Source organism: Anolis sagrei, chromosome 2 (assembly GCF_037176765.1).
Source record: "Anolis sagrei isolate rAnoSag1 chromosome 2, rAnoSag1.mat, whole genome shotgun sequence".
Classification (NCBI taxonomy): Eukaryota; Metazoa; Chordata; class Lepidosauria; order Squamata; family Dactyloidae; genus Anolis; species Anolis sagrei.
In genome coordinates this window covers 76,792,547-76,810,967 of record NC_090022.1, presented here as the reverse complement: position 1 = coordinate 76,810,967, position 18,421 = coordinate 76,792,547, and the positions used below count along the sequence as shown (strand labels likewise).

At 45.0% G+C, this 18,421-nt stretch overlaps 1 protein-coding gene across 5 annotated transcripts in view; it reads left to right on the top strand.

The window, feature by feature from the left end:
* Positions 1-18,421, top strand: part of DBN1 (drebrin 1) — a 55,798-nt gene that overhangs the window by 35,762 nt on the left and 1,615 nt on the right. Inside the window, exons 4-13 of one of the 5 annotated variants that reach the window (XM_060765651.2) lie at positions 944-1,018; positions 1,435-1,581; positions 1,908-1,985; positions 2,116-2,267; positions 5,725-5,788; positions 6,040-6,099; positions 6,691-6,802; positions 13,149-13,286; positions 15,358-15,486; positions 15,648-16,354. In XM_060765651.2, the coding sequence (XP_060621634.2) occupies positions 944-1,018; positions 1,435-1,581; positions 1,908-1,985; positions 2,116-2,267; positions 5,725-5,788; positions 6,040-6,099; positions 6,691-6,802; positions 13,149-13,286; positions 15,358-15,486; positions 15,648-16,354 (1,662 nt within the window). Of the gene's footprint in view, positions 1-943; positions 1,019-1,434; positions 1,582-1,907; positions 1,986-2,115; positions 2,268-5,724; positions 5,789-6,039; positions 6,100-6,690; positions 6,803-13,145; positions 13,287-15,357; positions 15,487-15,647; positions 16,355-18,421 lie in introns of all 5 variants that reach the window. The other 4 variants (XM_060765650.2, XM_060765652.2, XM_060765653.2 and 1 more) reach the window with 4 other exon arrangements.

The following is an 18,421-nucleotide window of genomic DNA, read 5'->3' as shown; positions in this document are numbered from 1 at the left end:
TTATCACAGAAAATCTTTAAGCTGCAGATATGACTGAAAATGGCATTGGAAAATATGGACAGACAAGAATCTTTGCAATTTGGAACTTATTTTTTATTACCTCGCCTTAAGTAGTGTTTCTACAGGATAAATCCCAAACTGAAAATAGTGTTCAAAAATGGCACTTTTGCACAACAGAGAGGAAAGAATGATAAAAATATTTATTTATTTATTTATTTTATTTTATTTTATTTTATTTTATTTTATTTTATTTACTGCATTTTAACCCCACTCTATCTCAACCCCGAAGGGGACTCCGAGTGGCTTCCAAATTGGCAATGATTGAATGCCACAATACACATAAACATACAAATACAATATTATTTGCACATACAAATACAATAAGAACTGTATTATATTTTTTTTGCAAACAAGAACAAAATGTGTAAAGATTATAACTATTAATGATGACATAAAGTGTCGAATTTTTTTGCAGTATCAAAATTCCCATAAAAGAATAAGCCATCATCCATTTAAGAGCAGGCTCTACTAACAATTTTGAAAAATAAATAAGGTAATCCTAGGTACATCTCATAGTAGGATATGCCATAAGGAACTCAGAACAGAATTTGCCTGGCCTGACTAGCAGATGAACATATTTTTCCAGTGGAGACATGATCCAGACCTCAGTGCCCATTTTAGAACGTAGACAAGTTTGCATATTGTCCAAATAGCCAGATCCCAAGCCATTGAAGTCTTTGAAGGTGATTACATTGAGGTTAGAAATGTGCTGGCCAATACTGCAGTGGGGACAGAATACATGTTTTTCTTTGCTGCTTCTTTTGGCTATCCAGGCAAACTTCCACTACCAACACTGTTTTTGTATATCCATGAAAATATTGCTTGCTGTTGTCATTGCACAGTGTGGCATCTCTCGTCAACTGTGCATCCTTATGCTTGACAGGTGGGAGAGGATGTCGCTGATGCCCGCAAGTGTGCCTGTGCCAGTCACGTGCCCAAGGTGGCAGAGTTCTTCCAGGTCAGTGAAAGGCTGTTGGGGGAAAGGTGTACAGAGGTGAACGAGGAAGGCTGATGCTGTGACATCCAAATGTCAAGACAATAGTCAACTTATTTCTTATGTCACAGTACCTGGTTTTCATACATGTAGGGAGTAGAATGGGAATTGTGCCATGGGAGGTGTACTAAAAATGAGCTCATGGGAGGAGCTCTGTGCTAGTAAGTGGGACTTAGCCAGAGCATAGACATCTTCATTTTTGAAGGAGTCCTGTTGTTCCATAATCTCCTATTTGTGGGACATCCTAAGCATTGGGGTCCAGAAAGTAATATTTCGAACTTCTGGTTTAATAATTGTATTTCTGCCTGGCTGCTTTATTCTCTTATCCAGAAGACCTCACACTCAGTATACCTACGTGATTTGAATGTCTGTCCTAATAGGGTGTGGATGTCATTGTCAATGCTAGCAGTGTGGAAGATATTGATCCAGGGGCCATTGGTCAGCGGCTCTCCAATGGCCTGGCCCGCATTGCCAGCCCAGTGCTGCACCGCCTTCGTCTGCGTGAGGATGAAAACTCCCAGCCTGTGGTAATGCTTTTTCCCTATTCTTCTCCAAGTCAGTCTTACATGCTCTTCTGTTCTTTTCCTCAGTGGGGATGAAATAGAAGCCTTAGGACTCTTGGGCTTTGGGTAAAAGCTATCTGTGCTTTAGATTGGCTTGAGCACGGCAGTCTTAGAGAGTATTGACAGTGTGCATGGTGTGGTTACTCAACTGAACTGCAAACCCTCCAGATGAAGTCATTAATGCCAGAGCACTGCTGGGTTTGCACACTTTCCCTGGTTGAAATACAAGTGTATATTGAATGCATATAACAGATACACATCCCTCCTCTGACTTGCTTTTGTAATCCCAGGGCACCACTTATCAGAAGACTGATGCAGCTGTGGAGATGAAGCGACTCAACCGAGAGCAGTTCTGGGAACAGGCCAAGGTAGGGAACTTCTGTGCTGGCCGGCCTGTTTCCCGCCCACTTTTTTGTTTGCACAACTGATCAGCCTTGCAGTGCAGTAGCATGATTTCAATGAAGTGCTGGCCTCTACTGTCCTTCTGTCCCTGTATAGAAAGAAGAGGAGCTGCGCAAAGAGGAGGAGAGGAAGAAGGCCTTGGATGAGCGGCTGCGTTTTGAGCAAGAGCGCATGGAACAAGAGAGGCAGGAGCAGGAGGAGCGCGAGAAGCGCTATCGAGAGCGTGAAGAGCAGATTGAGGAACACAGGCAAGCAGCAATGGGGGGAAGGTGGTCAGGAGTTCATCGAAAGAGAACAACGGAAAAAGTCAGGCTTTCTTTCTAGACACATATCAGCTCCTCTTGCAGATCAGTGGCAGTTATAGAAATAATAATCTATTACTTTATTCTAGTGTCACAGGTTGGGTTTGAAATGTTTTTAGCAACTGAGGTCCCTTCTACACAGCCATATAAAATCCAGATTACCTGCTTTGAACTGGATAATATGGCTGTGTAGACTCATATAATCCAGTTCAAAGCAGATAATCTGGATTATACAGCAGTGTATAAGGGGTTTCAGTATTTTCCCACTCATGAATGGGCAGCAGATTATTTTCTTTCAACAAAATATTTCCCCAACTATTATTATTTATTATTATTAACTTTATTTGTACCCTGCTAGCATCTCCTGAAGGACTCGATGCGGCTTACAAAGGCCAAGGCCTCAAAACACAACATAACAATACAAAACCTAAAGCAAATTAAAACAGTTAAAGCAATATTAAACAACAAGCAACAAACAATATATCAAGACACTATAAAACTGGGCCGGGCCAGAGTAATGGGTACAGGATTAAAAGTGCTGATGTGACAGGTGATATGTAAGGATTATAGGGCAAGTTCAGTGTGCCAGCAATCTTAATTCTAATAAAGTGCTTCTGGGACTTGTTATTGGAGTTTTCCTATTCTGGAAAGGCACATCGGAACAGCCAGGTCTTCAAGTTCTTTCTAAAGACTGCCAATGTAGGGGCCTGTCTAAGATCTTGTATCAAGTATAATCACTGTTTCTCAGATTAACCTGTATCACAGAGGCAATGGGAGGATGAACTCCTTTGAGTATATTTTTGTTAACATTGAAATAAATGTGCAAAAGAAGTCTAACTTCATTAAATTTTCAAAAACTCACGTCTTACCCCAAATCTTCATGTTATTCATGATTTAAATCAGTCTCTCACTAAAATCGAGCAAGTAATTCCATAACAGTACTAATTCAGTAGTAACTGGGATGTGCTTAGAAATCCAGACAGGAGAGTCTGTGAGATAGGGCAGTATGTTCTGCCAATGAGGAAACATGTGAGAACCAGAATCTTGTGTTACCAAATAGTATCTTGGAATGGCTCTGACAAGAGAGAAAGGCAAATTCCCTGGGGTCACCCAGTGAGATCCATGGTTAATTGAACCTCCCAAATACATTGCCAATGTCTTGTTGTGATTTTTGGAGTTCCTTGAAAATTTATTCTGGTTTGTGGCTTCTCTGGAAGCTTATGAAGACTAGTAATGGCAGAACATCTCCTTTGAAAGGCCTCCTGTCCAATTTTCATGAGTGCCGCTTGTGCTGTGTCACCACTGGTGTGTGCACCTTAGAGCAGTCGTTGTTGTTCTTTGGCCCTCCAGATACTTTGGACCTCAAGTTCCCAGAAGTCCCAGCTAATATGGAAAATGGTCAGGAATTCTAGGAACTGATGTGTAAAACACCAAAAGGCCGAGAACCATTGCTCAAGGAACAAAGGTGAAGCCTCAAAGCCCTAACTAGGGGAGTCAAGGACATGCTCAGAGTCACCTTCTTTCTTAGTAGAAAGCTTCATAGGAAAAAATCAAAGAAGATACATCAAGCCTGAAGCACGATCTCACTTGGTTAAGAACCCTATGTAGATTTCTTTGCAACACAGAGAAGTGTGTCAGGTGTAGAGGGGCAGCACAGTAATGGAGGCGATTTAAACAGGGTTTCCTTTTAGCAAGTTTGAAAAACACCATAACACATCATACCAGCTCCCTGTGGTTTGGTGCATTTATCTTCAGAGCAGAGGTTCTGTGCAGTTTATTTTATGTGCCTTCAAGTCATTTCCAGCTAATGAAAACCCTAAAAAGAATTTATCATTGCCTTTTCTTGGCCGTATTTGCTCAAAGAGGCCTTTCCATTGCCTTTCCCTGAGGGTGAGAGAGTATGATTTGCCCACAGTCACCCACTGGGTTTCCATGACTGAATGGGGATTCGAACCTTGTAGTTTGTTTCTGCAGGCCTAAATCCCCATACTCACTGAGAATGGACTGCTGACAGTCTTAACAACGCACATCAGTTTCCGGGGAGTACCCTGGGAGTTTTGGCTTTAAACCAAATTTTCTCCACTTTGGGCAAGATTGAGGAATAATGCAGTTTGCTTGAAACTCTGGAGTACTCCAGGGTTTTGCAGCAGTCTAAATAGTTATATCAGGCCTGATTTTGTTCTGTTCTTTGGTCAAATGAATACTGATCAGTGTAGGATAAGGGGGTGGCTTGTGCTCATGTTGCCACCATCATCACGGCTAGCTAGCAGCAGAGCTCCTTCTGAATACATGGCCCTCACTTGTATTTGTGACGTCAATGACGCCCTCCTTCTTGCTGGTCAACCAGTTTCTTTTTGCTGGTGCCTGTCCTGTCACCAGCAGGTGCAACTTCAGCAGCCAGGTGCTTGGCAAGAGCTCTGTGGCTAGTTAGAAGTAGAGATGACAGCAGTGACCTGGAGAAGGAAACAGCCAATGCCGTCCTAGCCCACCTGGACAATAACCTTGGATTCAGCATGGACAGCTCTGAGGCCAATTTACTTTGGGCTAACCTGCCTGGTGTGGATAAGCCCCTGGTCTCAAGAGGCTTGGTTCAAAACTCAAAACACTATATCACCCTAGCCCTCTCATTGCTACAGAAGTGATGGAATATGGATTGCTTTTGTTTCGTATTGTTTAATTTTGGGATGGCAGGAAGGTTTACTGGTGTGCTGACAAAATAGACTGGATACCAAAAAGGATATCTCTTTGGCATCTCTTTATGTTTATTTGGGAGCAAGGAAAGCAGCCACTAAAACTTTCATTGGGTCGCTGTAAGTTTTTCAGCCTGTATGGCCATGATCCAGAAGCAATCTCTCCTGACATTTCGCCTGTATCTATGGCAGGCATCCTCAGAGGTTGTGAGGACTGTTGGAAACTAAGAAAACCTTTCATTGTTTGAAATTCTCATTATGTAACATCCTAAAATTAATGTTTGGGTAATGAACAGCTCATTTACAATTTCCTGGCATTAAATGACCACATGCTCACAAAATTTCCCACTACTCTGCCTAATTTTGGTGAATTGTGAAAGAAGTCAATTTTCCATTTAGAAAAGCTATGAAGTGTGTGAGTGTGTGTGGTTTTAAAGTCAAACCACAGCTCTGAACAAACCTTGCTGAGAAACCCATGATAGATTTGCATTAGGGATGCCATAAGTTGGAAATAAATTAAATGCACAAAACAACAGTTTTTTTAAAAGCTAGACATAGTGTTTTTAGATGGATAAGGATATTACATTAAGGTAGGAGGCAAGAGGAGGGGTAATAAATGAAATATTATGGAACTAAGCGAGCCTCCAGGCCTGCCCAGGCTCCCTAAAGTTAGCATCAGGACACCTGATACCTGTTCTTCCTCTTCTCTTTAGGCGAAAGCAGCAGAACCTGGAAGCTGAGGAAGCCAAACAGCGGTTGACTGAGCAATCCATCTTTGTAAGTGCTGCTTCAGGAGCCAGGGGAGGGAGGCCCGGTGGTAAACTGGCTTCCCTGGGGTACTGAGGGAGGGAGGAGTTCAGCACCAACCTGGCTGGTGACACTGGGTACGGACTCTGCAGCCAGGGCAAGTCCCTGGCACCCTGAGAGACCTTTTTCACTCGGGCTTTGCGTTAGGTCAGGGAAAAGAAAACTAGGGCCTTCCAGTGTGGTTGAGGTGCCCTGGGGCTGACGCTGACCTCTCTCCCTAGGGGGAGCAAGAGGACGAGGAAGACAGGCAGCAGCCCAAAAAGTCTGAGTCAGAGGTGGAGGTGAGTGCGGCCCCGGGGCACAGCATGCATTGTGTAGGGCCAGCAGAGTGCCACGACATCCCACGGGGCTATTGCTGCATGAGGATTTTGTTGCATTGTGTGCAGAGATTCAGGGTGGGAACAAGGGCCAAGGAAGCTTCAGTTTGATGACTGTTGTCCTGTTGAGAAGTTGGAGTGTGATGATGTTGACAAGTGGAAGTTTATGCCTGCTCAGGACTGGGCATCAGTTTTACCCCTGGCAAGCAAGGAAGTGTCTCCATTGTGTTTGTCTGTTTCTCCTTTTTGATGTATTCATTTTTGTCAGAAGCCAGTTTGTAGTGCTGTCTCTATTTTGTGTCGCTGTGTACCATTACTTCTGGGTGTGGGGTGTTTGGGCATGAGGCAAGGGGCACACTTGTGTGTGTAGTATGTACCATATCCTGTCACTGTTGCTTTTGCAGCTGCATGGAGCAGAGGGTGGGCTGCTGCTGTGGGAAGAGGAGTTCTGGTTGCCTCTGTGACTGAGGTGTGGGTGAGGGGTGGGTTGTGCACCTCAAGTTGTGGATTTCACTTGACCCCTCTCTCTCGCCTCTTCCCCTCCCATCCCGGCAGGAGGCAGCTGCCATCATTGCTCAGCGGCCCGAGAACCCTCGCGAGTTCTTCAGGCAGCAAGAGCGAGTGGCCTCGGCCGGTTCAGAGACTCTCCCGTCCTTCAACAGAACAGGTAGGGAATACCACTTGGCACATGTTCAGGAAAGGATGAGGAGGACAAAGGTTGCTATTGCCAATGAAAGAGCAGGGGAGATTTAGGGAGCAATTATAAATACAGTACAACCCCCTTGTCCATGGATCCAAAATCACAAGTTCACTTGCCCACACTCCAAAAAATATTCCCCCAGATCCAGAAATGTTTGTGGGTGTATCTAAGTCAGTGGTTCCCAACCTTTTTTTTTTAACCAGGGACCACTTTGATTTTTTTTTTGTTATTAGCAGAGACCTCAAGGTTCAAGAATAATAAACTGTGTTAATCTAAAAATGAACTTTAATCAAAACTTTTAACACATTTATTAAACTTAATAGTAACATGAATTTAGAGTACTATTATAATGTAAAAAAAGAACATTTTGAATAGAACATTAAATTTGGTTTGCATCCATGTGATTTTTGAGCTTGCATCATCTTTACAAATTGAGTAATCCTGGGGCTAATATTATTGCTACATGAATATCATCGCTTACTTTCAATCGATTCCTGGACTTGTTTTTAATTACCGGCAAAGCAGAAAACCCTTGTTTACATAAATAAGTTGTGGAGAAGAGCATAGGACAGCACAAGACCATTCCTTGAATTTTAGTATAAATATTGCTTTTTAACATCAAAACTCCTCGAGAGAGTCAGATTCAATCAGCTTTTCCATAATCTCTCACACTTCAGCCCTCCCACCCCAAGTAGAAAGTGCTGGGTTTGCTTTGTTTTTAAAGTTGTCCCGTTAGAACTTTCCTCTTTCCTCACTGAATCAGAACCCAGAAGATTCCCTTCCAACTCCCAGCGATTTTGGATTTTGAAAAATAATTGGCTTGTTGTGGAAACAAGGATTGGTGATAAAGCTTCAGTGGAGACAGCTTTCCTCCATAATACTAAGGCCCCTTCCACACAGCTAAATAAAAATTAACACTATCTGCTGTGGACGGGAATAGATGGCAGTGTGGACTCAGATAACCCAGTTCAAAGCAGATATTGTGGGATTTTTCTGCCTTGATATTCTGGGTCATAGGCTGTGTGGAAGGGCCCTCAGATAACCTTGTTCAAAGCAGATATTGTGGGGTTTTTTGCCTTGATATTCTGGGTTATATGACTGTGTGGAAGAGCCCTGAGTCCACATTGCCATATAATCCAGTTCAATGTGGATTTTATACAGCTGTGTGGAAGAGCTCCCAGTGATTCTTGTTTGTGGGATGTGTGTGTCCACCCCAGGCCCCTTCAACACAGCTGTGTGGAAGGGCCCTTGGACACTGAAAGGGAAGGGTAATATTGAGGCCTTCACACACAAAACAATACCTGGGACCTCACAAACATACAGGCTCTCAACCTGTGAGGCCCTGCATACTACGTTCTCTCCCACAGGTGGCCAACAGAGGCCTTGTCCGTCCCCCCAGCTTCCTCTCACCCACCGGGAGCATCGGCTACGGCCTGCCTGTCTCCTTTCCCCAAGTCCTGGGCAGGGAAGCCCCTCTGCCTGGACAGGGAAGAGGAGGCGACTGAGGGAAGAAGCAGAGGCAGCCTCCCCAAACCAGCCTTGACTTTCAGTTGCTGAGGCAGTGGTGACGCAAGCACGCACATTCCCCGCTCGCCACTCGTAGAAGATGGACAGGCGGACGCCCACCAGTCACAAGCCACCCCTTTCCTCCCCACCACACAGATGCACTCGATGCAGAGGGACCCACTTTTCCCATTCCCTTGCTAACTCCCTTTGCCCATTCCCTTTCCTCTCACCCTTCCCCCAACTCCCCCGAATGGTACATCCCACTGTTCTTCTCACCTCAAAAATAAATAAATAAATAAATAAATAAATAAATAAATCTCACTGCCGACAGAGATTTGGGTGCATTTGCCTTTCTGCTCTTCTCCTTCTTCCCCTTCCTCCTCCTCTATTTGCCATAAAACTTTAAAAACATGTTTTATGGACTATTTTTTTTTGTCTTGGGGGCTACTGATGGCCCACAGGCCACTGGTTGGGAACCACTGATCTAAGTCCTTTAGTGAAATTTTATGGTGTGGTTTTGACCCCGATACAGCAAAAATATAATAAAAATCCATTACCTACAGATTCTGTTGCACTCCAGGCCAGGAAGAAGCCCTCTGACTTAAAAACACCACACAGCTGAGTAAAAATGCAAGCAGTTTATTGAAGATAATTTAAAAAGCATTCGCAGTAAAAACACTCCAAAGAAATAGGTAAATCCAAGTAGGTAGAAAGATAAGAAGGAACAAATAATCCAGGAAACAAATCCTTCAAAGTCCATGAAAAACCCACACAGATTTCCAAGGTAAAACTCCACTCTTGAAACATGAAACCAAACAAAGTATAACTTGAATCTATCCAAGGCAAGACTGCAAGGTTCACCACTACATTTTGATCCAGTTCCAACATTGCTTCGTCTGACCACAGATTCTGTATGTGGCACTTTTATCCCCTAATCTACTCTAAATTCCTGCCAGAAACTAGTTTCTCCTTAGCATTGACTCTGTTATCTATTTCTCTCTCTACCTGACAAAGCACCTGAGAGATTGTTGTGCTATTCTGTCCTGTCTGAAAACATGCCTTCTGTCTTCTGGCTCATTAATTTATGCAGCTGGGCCAGGTGCCGAACTTTTCTCAAGCTCAAAGCCCTGGGAAATCTCTGGTAGCAATTCAGGCCCTCTTCCAGAGACCATCTTATCATCCCTAAACACTTCAGGAACATTCTCATCAGCAAAGACACTTTGAACAGGAATCCCATTGTCATTTTCACATCTAAAGCACCCTCATCATTAGAAACAGCATTGTCATTCCCAACATGCAGAGTGCCCTGATAATTAGACACAATCACAGGCTGAACTCCAACAGATTCAGGTATTCACAGGGGGTGTTTTAACGTATTCCCAATGGATATGGGGGTTGTGCTGTATTGAGTTATGTGGCTTATATCTCGTCCACCTTCCAAAACTGGGACTCAAGGTGCTTGCAACAAATTTGACGATATAAGGTACAGACATAACAGCACAGAATGTTGTAAAATTGAGAGACAATTAAAAGCATAATGTAATGCTAAACCAAAATAGAATTAAAAATTAAGATGGAGAGCAGGTTGCACGGGCATGCTATTGAGAATGACTAGATTTTTTGGGAAACTTTGCTATTAAGGGCCCTTCCACACAGCCATATAACCCAGAATATCAAGGCAGATAATCCATAATATCTGCTTTCAACTGGGTTATCTGAATCCACACTGCCATACAACCCAATTCAAAGCAGATAATGTGGGATTTTATACAGCTGTGTGGAGGGGGCCTAAGATAACAATAGACAGAACAAATGGGGATAATATGAGGCAACTAAAGTCAAGAGACCGAATGGGGCAAATAAGATGGAACTTTCTACTGTTGTGTCTTATGAGTATAAAGTGAAATTCACAAGGGGGCAACTGCCTAACAAGCAACAGCAAAATGAGTCTTTTTATTTAGCATTCACCAAAATTTAAAACTCATTGCCACAGGATGTGTCTGTGCAAGAAGATTCCATTAGACTGTTTTGATTATTGATGGGTTGGTTTTGGAAATTAGTATCAGTGAATGTCCAAAGGTAGCAATACTTTTGTCAGTTCTGATGCATGACAGAAGTTCTACTCACATGTTTAAATTTAGTAACTACCTGTGAAAATGTTTAAGTTCTGAGTGAGATATGTATAGGACAGATTGTCCTGGCTTTCTCTTTGACAATGATTACATTTCTTCCCTTCTGGAATGTGAGGTGCTACTACTGTTGAAAATGGGTTGGATTCCTGAACTCCAAATCAAAGTCAATAAAGTAGAGATGAGAAAGATTTCCATCTTTATTTCTTCTTTAGTATCTATTATTTATTTTAATGGTTTGTTAACCACCCTTAGGCCCCTTGGTGGCACAGTGGATTAAACTGCTGAGCTGCTGAACTTGCTGACCGAAAGGGGAGTGGGGTGAGCTCCTACTGTCATCCCCAGCTTCTGCCAACCTAGCAGTTTGAAAACATGCAAATGTGAATAGATCAATAGGTACCACTTTGGCGGGAAGGTAACAGCACTCCATGCAGTCATGCCAGCCACATGACCTAGGATGTGTCTATGGACAACGCTCTCCGGCTTAGAAATGGAGATGAGCACCACCCCCCAGAATCAGACATGACTAGACTTAATGTCAGGGGAAACATTTGCCTTAACCATCCTTAATTTTTTAAAAAGTCTCCAATACAGTTTAAGGAGAGCAATGGACAGTCTTTACCCTTAAGCCTAAAACTGAAACACACACATGACTGGTAAAGGATTGAGAGACAGATGGGGGAAGCAATCCTAGACACATATTCTTAACTCTATAAAAGTAATTGTAACAACAATCTAATAACAACATACAGTAATGGGACACATCATTTTAGAATTTAAGGTGATAGTAGAAGACCATGCTATTATTTAGTATTGACTGGGAAAATGTTCTGCTCATCACATAACCAGGTTGGGGATCCTGTCACTTTCAACCCTTGCTTCACAATGCCTGGGGCTATTTGGCTTTCTAAGTGGAATGTTTTCCATGATGACTACAGACCAAGTAGCCATCTTTTGATCTCTATTAACATCCCAGTATGTGGACTGGGATGTGGGTTGGTAGGGAAAACCCTAGTTGCTTAGGCCAGGCTTGGTAAGGAAATATCTTAATAGCAAGTCAACTTGTACAAGTGGATAGTGCTGCTGGGGAAATGTTTCTGCTAGAGCTGACCTGAGTCATCTTGGGATATGTGTGTGTGTGGTGCGTGTGGATGGGTGCATATTTTTGCATGTATATCAATACACAAAAAGGATAGTAGAAATTAGCTGTGGTTAAATAAGGCCTAGATATATACTGCATGAGTTAAAATCCTGATTGTCAAATGGCTCTGTGACCCTCTCTGAAAGGAAGGGAAGGACAAAGGCAGCCGTGGAGGAAACTTACCCATCCCCTTGCAGTAGATTCTACAAACAGTCAGGAGAAGGGGGCATTGGGGCTGCCCCCAGGGTACTCTCTGGGGGCAGCCCCAGAGAGTACAGATTTAGATTGACTTAATTTTGAGACCAGGTGTTTTTCAGATTTCAGATTTTTTATCTTGGAAGACCTGTATTTGCATGTACATAGTGAATGAGGATGGGGGGAAAGGGGTCTGGTTACACATTCAGTGCCCTCTTGAGTTTTTCCTCAGGGAACCTTGATGGAAAGAAGATAAAGCAAAATGTGAGAGGACTCTACTTACATAGAGGTCCCAGACATTTCCCCAGCTGTCATCATGCTTACTAGAAGAGGGGAATTCTCCCTGTGCCCCATGAGTCTTTTTCATTCTCTCTGGGCTGGATCCAGATGATAGTCAGTGGGGTCACTCTGCATTCACCCTTGTAGCCATTTCCAAAGTGCTTGCCCCGCTGTGCGCCACCATTGGCTGGGAAGAGGGTGAGCATGGAAGCGTCTGGGATATCTGCTTTGTACAGGACCCTCATGTAAGCAGTCTTTCCCCTCTTCCTCCCTTTTTCTTTTGCCCATCAAGCACCTTGAGAAAAAAAATCAGCCACTGGACATGTGGCTAGCCTTGTTTCCCCAAAGGGCAATGTGTGCAACTAGAGACAAAAGTCTTGGTATTTGAAATATCTTGGATTTCAGATTTCCAGATAAGGGCGACTCAACCTGTACTCCACTGTTGCGGAGCTCCTGCATTTCCCCTCCTGTGACTATTTCTGGTTTCATCTTCAGGAATGTGTGGCCTATAAAGGATTAAACTGCCACTATTGTTGCTGCCTGGGAAGAACCATCAGCTTTTCTGTCCTGAGCCCCTTGTGCTTTGGTCCTCTGTACTGTAGTTTGAGTTGCCTCTTAGGACGGGAAGGGGGATCAGACTTTCCATTGCTGCAGAATGTGCATTGGCATGAGCTTGTTTCCCAGCACCTCCACTTTTGCCTCCTGCTTCTTTGCCTACACTTTTCCCTCAATGATCTCTAACTCCTTGGCCTTCCTTTTGCTGCCCAATCCCCCTGTAGTGCTCTGCCCTGACCCTTAAATTCCCCAAGCACTGCCCTTGCTTCCTAGATTATCCCATGTGGCCACTGGCCATCTCCTCCACTTCTCCTTGCCTCTTTAGGGAACCTGCCTTGCATTCTTCCCTCACTTTCTTTCCCTGCCTCTCCAGCCCTTGAAATGGGCACTGAGTGCCCAGTGGCATGACTGGGGCGGGCGGGTGATGGAGTGGGCAGCTGGAGGGGAGACTGACCATTCTCTTCTGCTTTCTCTGTCTCCGTCCGTCTGTCTGTCTTTCTCTCAGCAGGTCGTCAGCACTGTCCTTACATAAAGACACCTGACAGTGGGCTGCCTTCCTCCTCCTCTTCCTCTTCCTCCCCTCCACGGACTCCCTTCCCTTACATTACTTGCCACCGCACACCAAACCTCTCCTCCTTCTTCCCATGTAGGTAGCCAGGCCCAGGCTGAGCTTGGGGAGATGGTTTGGGGAGGCAGCTGCTTAAAGGGCCATGCCCCACCTCAGGTCTTTCTTTTGGCCATGTCCCACCTGCCCAATCTAACCCTGCAGGCACTTCTGCAAAGGATATATTAGAGCCAATGGCAATCCAAGAAGCTGGCCCCACAGACTGGACCAAGGAAGACCCAAGCCTTGGCTGCTCTGTTATGCATATTTTTCTGTCTTGCTGCATGATGATGGGCTGGCTTGTAGTATCCCTCTGCACAACTATAATCCTCAGGATGGCTGGCTTTGCATAAAAAAGGGCTTTTCTTTCCACATGCCCCCTTCCCCTTCCCAAAATGAACCAGATAAAAAAGACTCTTGGAAAGTGGGTTGCACCAGGAATGGCTCCACATCAGAATCTATGCCTTGCAAGCTAAGCACTGGTCCACAGGCTTGTGTGTTTATAACACACAGAAAGGCATAGGCTGGCTATGACTTCTAGAGTATCTTTTTCATAATGCTTTAGAGTAGTGGTTCCCAACTTTTTTTTGACCAAGGACCACTTGACCAGGTACCACTTGACTATGGACCACTCTCTAACATTAGTACCAAAAGGTATACAAATCAATTATTGGTCAACCTTAGATTGTATATACCACATCAGCTATAGTTTTGATACACAACATATACCATCCAATGGTTGTCATCTGCTCACCCACAGAAAACTACATTTAATAATCCAGAGCTGCGGACCTAATTTTAGGTCTTGCAACCCACCCTGTGGCCCACAGGTTGGGGACCACTGTGATAGAGGCAGCCGGGTGAGGTGTGAGAATGGGTGGGAAGCTGGAAATCTGAGTCTCTAAAAACAAACAATATCTGTGCACTAGGCTGCCAGGATCATGCTTCTGGTGGACCAGGTGACCAACAGTGGACAGGCCAGGGAATGTCCTTAACCTGGGCACACTACATGATTTAGCACTATGATTCCATGTTCACTACCATGGCAGCAACCTGTGTCATCCTAGGATTTGTAGTTGGGTGTGGCATCAGAGCAATTCTTTTGGATAATAGTTCTAAATATCCCTCTCTAAACTGCAAATCCCAGGATTCCATAGGAGTTTTGTTTTGTTTTCTATGGCAGTTAAGCTGGAATCACAGTGCTTTAACTATGTAGCGTGGTAGAACCCTTAGATTTTGGTGGAAGGGGCATCAGGGTTTAGGAAGAACTGCAAACTATGGGCATGGGATAGTGTGGGTCTGGGTCAGAAATGAGCACTGCACCCTATGTCAACATTTTCTGCAGGTAGTGCTTTCAAAGGTAGTAAAAGGAGGAGGAGTGGATATATCCTGTTATTGTTCAAAGGGATGTAGTACAATACTTAACCCATACGATACCTTTTCAGTGTTGAGGATAGAAGTTCCCTTTGGAGAAATCTTTCTGAAGGGGGCACACAGTGAGTGTGGGTGAAGCCAAAGCCCAAAGTGGTTGACCCCGTTCCAATTCTCACTCACATCTCCTGCCACCCAGCTCTTTTCTACCACACTCCTTCTGCCTCCCTCCTTAGCAGGATGTTGAGCAAGAAACAGATTCTCTCACAGAGGTTTGTGGTAATGGCACATAAAACTGTTTTCAAATTACATTGAGAGGTGTTGGCAGCCCAACTCAATTGAAAGTGTCATTTGAGACAGGAGATTTCCCTTCTTGGTCTGTCAGTCTCTAGTGGACTAAACAGTACCAGAGCTGTGTCTATATACATGCACCCTAAAAACATAAAAAACCAAGGGAGCCTTTTCTCCTCACTGCTTCAATTTCAGCATGTTGGTTGATGTACGATAAGAGAAGTAGCCTTTGTAGTAGTTTTCAAGAGGGGGCTGCTGAGGCAAGGATGAGGTATGCTGATAGACAATGGGGGTTATTTTAATGATCTGGTAAGACGAATATTAATCTCTTGCTTTCCAAGTGAAGCTGTCAAATCAGTTTTCTGTACAGTTGGCAGGCCCTGTGGCTTTGGAGTCTGTTGACACTTGGCCTGCCAGCTCCCTCTTGAGTGCCTGTATGGCTCATTCACAGGCAGCCAGACGGAAACACACAGAAAGGTATCTGGCAGTAGCCCTTGTGACTCCAGTACAGCCTCAACGCCTGTTGGAGAGCAGATTGAGCGTGCCCTCGATGAGGTAACGCAGCAGGGGGCATTGAAAGGTAAGTGCCCTTCTCTCCCGGCATTTTTGGGAGGGGAATTTGAAGGGCTGTTCTGCATCTGTGTCCCCAGAGGCCTCAGTCGGATGCACAAACTGCCTGGCCCTTCTCTCCATGCACCCTTGTCCACTCAATGCTGCCTCTTTCCTTCCTGCCTGTTTCAGACTCCTCCAGCCCAAGCAGTGAGGAGGCAGCGGCAGCCCCTCCTGTGAACTGGGTCCCCCCCAGTGTGGAGCAGCCAGTAGAGAAAGCAGAAGAGCTCCCAGCGGTGTCAGCCTGGCAGGGGGAGGATTGGACGAAGCCACAGCCAGATGAGACTGGCCCCACTGAAGACCTGGTGTTCCCAGAGCCCAAAGAGGACCCCCTCTTCCCAGCTGCCCCACTACCTCTGCAGAGTGAAGGTGCCCTGGATCTCGGAGAGTCCTTTGGGTTTTCGCAGCCACCTGCTCCCCCATCAGAGAATATCCTTGACCTGTGGCAAAATGACAGCTCGGCTGTGGAGCCCACCCCTCCAGATGCCTGGGAGCTCCAGCAAGGTGGGCCCCCCACCCCAGCCCCATGGGACCTTCAAGATGGGCCCCCTGTGCCTGCCCCCATGCTGGTGGAGGTGGATGTCCCTCTGGGCGCACCGGAGCCCCCCTCATCTGCAGGCCTCCCTGAAGACAACCTGCTCAACTTCAATGACCTGCCTGAGCCCCCAGCCACTTTTTGCGATGCAGAGCAGGATGAGGAGCCAGCGAGCATCGTGGCAATTGAGGGACTTCATCAGATGACCCTCAGCTATCAGCATGCCCTTCAGGAAGCCTCTGGGACCCACCAAGAAACCCAGCTGCTCACCAATGGGGAGACAGCCCAAAAGGAAGGCACGCAGGTGAGAAGGGGGCCCAAGCTGGGGTGAGTCCAGGATACAGTGCCTAGCATTACAGAAGCAGAAATTGGGCTAGCATGCCTTGTTTGTCAGGGAACATATTCACCAACTGCTCCTTCCTTATGTCCTAGCCCCTGGAGCTGTGAAAACTAATCTCTTCTCTCCTCCTCTTCTAAAACCAAAATGAAATAACAGGAATGGTGTTTTACCATACATACAACCCTATAGTCATAGACCACTTGTGCAAATTAGGTGCCCTCTGTTTCATTTTTAAAGCCTTCCTTTCATATTTCTGTACACTTTGTGGTCAGGCATGAGTAATATACCACAGGAACAGCTATTTGTTTGGGGAAAACGTAGCAACACACATATCCCACCCCCAAATTGCCACCATATACCCCAGGAAGCAAGTTCCATTTCCGGTATGTTCTGATATGCTTGAAGCAACCTTGTTTCCTATCAGTTCAGCTGCTAGCTAACATGTCTGTCCATGTTGGCTCTTCTAGAATCAGAGAATTTGGCCTTAAGGGCCATCTATTTCAACTCTCTGCCAGTGCAGGAACCTACAGCTAGAGTACTCTTGAGAAGTGAGCATCCAACCTCTGTTTAAAGGCCTCCAAAGAGAGTCTACTGCCGCCCTCTCCCTTTCTGTTCTTCATGCCCCTTAGCCTTGATGACTGTGCAGGCAAGCATTTTTGAACCAGAGCTTGGAAAGGTTACTTTTGGGCTACAGCTGCCAGAAACCCCCAGACAGCATGGCCACAGTCACTGGGAACTGAAGTCTGTAAAAGATTTTTTCTAAGTTCTGGTCCAGGATAAAGAGAATGGTTGGGAGGAATATACCACTGGATGTTCAGATGGGTCCTGATCAGGTTTCTTCCTAGGGTTGCCAAGTGAGATAAGGGATAGGGCTGTTGCTGTTGTCTGCCTTTGTTTCTGACTTACAGCAACCCTAATGCAAACTCATTGCAGGGTTTCCTTGGCAAATTTGTTCAGAGCCTTCTTCTGAGGCTGAGAGAGTGTGATTTGGCTATGGTCACCCTGTGAGTTTCATGGCTGAACAGGGATTTGCAACCTCTTTTCCAGAGTCTTTGGGCCCATCTATAAAGCCATGTAAAATCCAGATTATCTGCTTTGAACTGGATTATATTAGTCTATACAGCCATATAATCCAGTTCAAAACAGATAATCTGGATTGTATATGGCAGTGTCGATGGGGTCTTAGTCTAACACTCAGTCACTGCCCCATGTGGGATCTCCTGGGACAGGGCTGATGTCATGGTAAGAGTTGGGTAGTAAAGGAAATCCCAGCCCCATCCCTGATGCCATCAGGCAACCCTGCTTCTTCTTTACTTTCCTCATGAAACTCAGCTTGAGTTTTCTGATTTGATTGCAGAGAGGGGGATGGGATTAGCAAACACTGAAAGATTCAGCAACAAGCAGCCACCATTAAATAGCTGGCTTTTGCTTTTTTATTTTTAAATTGTGTGGGTGGGTGCAGGAATTAAGACAGCCAGATGGAGTGTGATTTTAGGGTATGTGGCATTTCCAATTTCCCTTCTCCTGTCTTTTTAAACGGGCATCCTGGGCATTTAGGATAATGATTGTGAGGCATGTGTTTATTGCAGAGGTGTATCAAGAACTCCCAAGCCCCCCCCCCCTTCTTCCATTTCAGATGGCTTTGGGAAAACAATTTACCTGGAAACCTGGGAGAGTTATCATGAGTACACTCCCTGCCTTGTTCCTTTCCCACCCCTTCCCTTTCCCACCTCATTACAAAAATAAACTGGCCTTTCAGGGAAAAAATTTGCAGCAAAACCATGAGTCCTGGATGTAGCAAACAGCAAGTTGGAGCAGTTTGCTGTGCTGGGCAATTTAAAGTGTCTGCCAACTATCAGTATTCTATCCTCAGTTGGCATTTCCTGTGCAATCTACATGGATTTTCCTGTTTTAACCACCTATTTTTACCTGGCCAGTTCTGTGCTCCTCTCCATTGGTGTTTATGACTGGGAGAACAAAACCAAAGCTGCTCATTAACTCTAGAACAATTGATTGGGAATTCAAGGATGT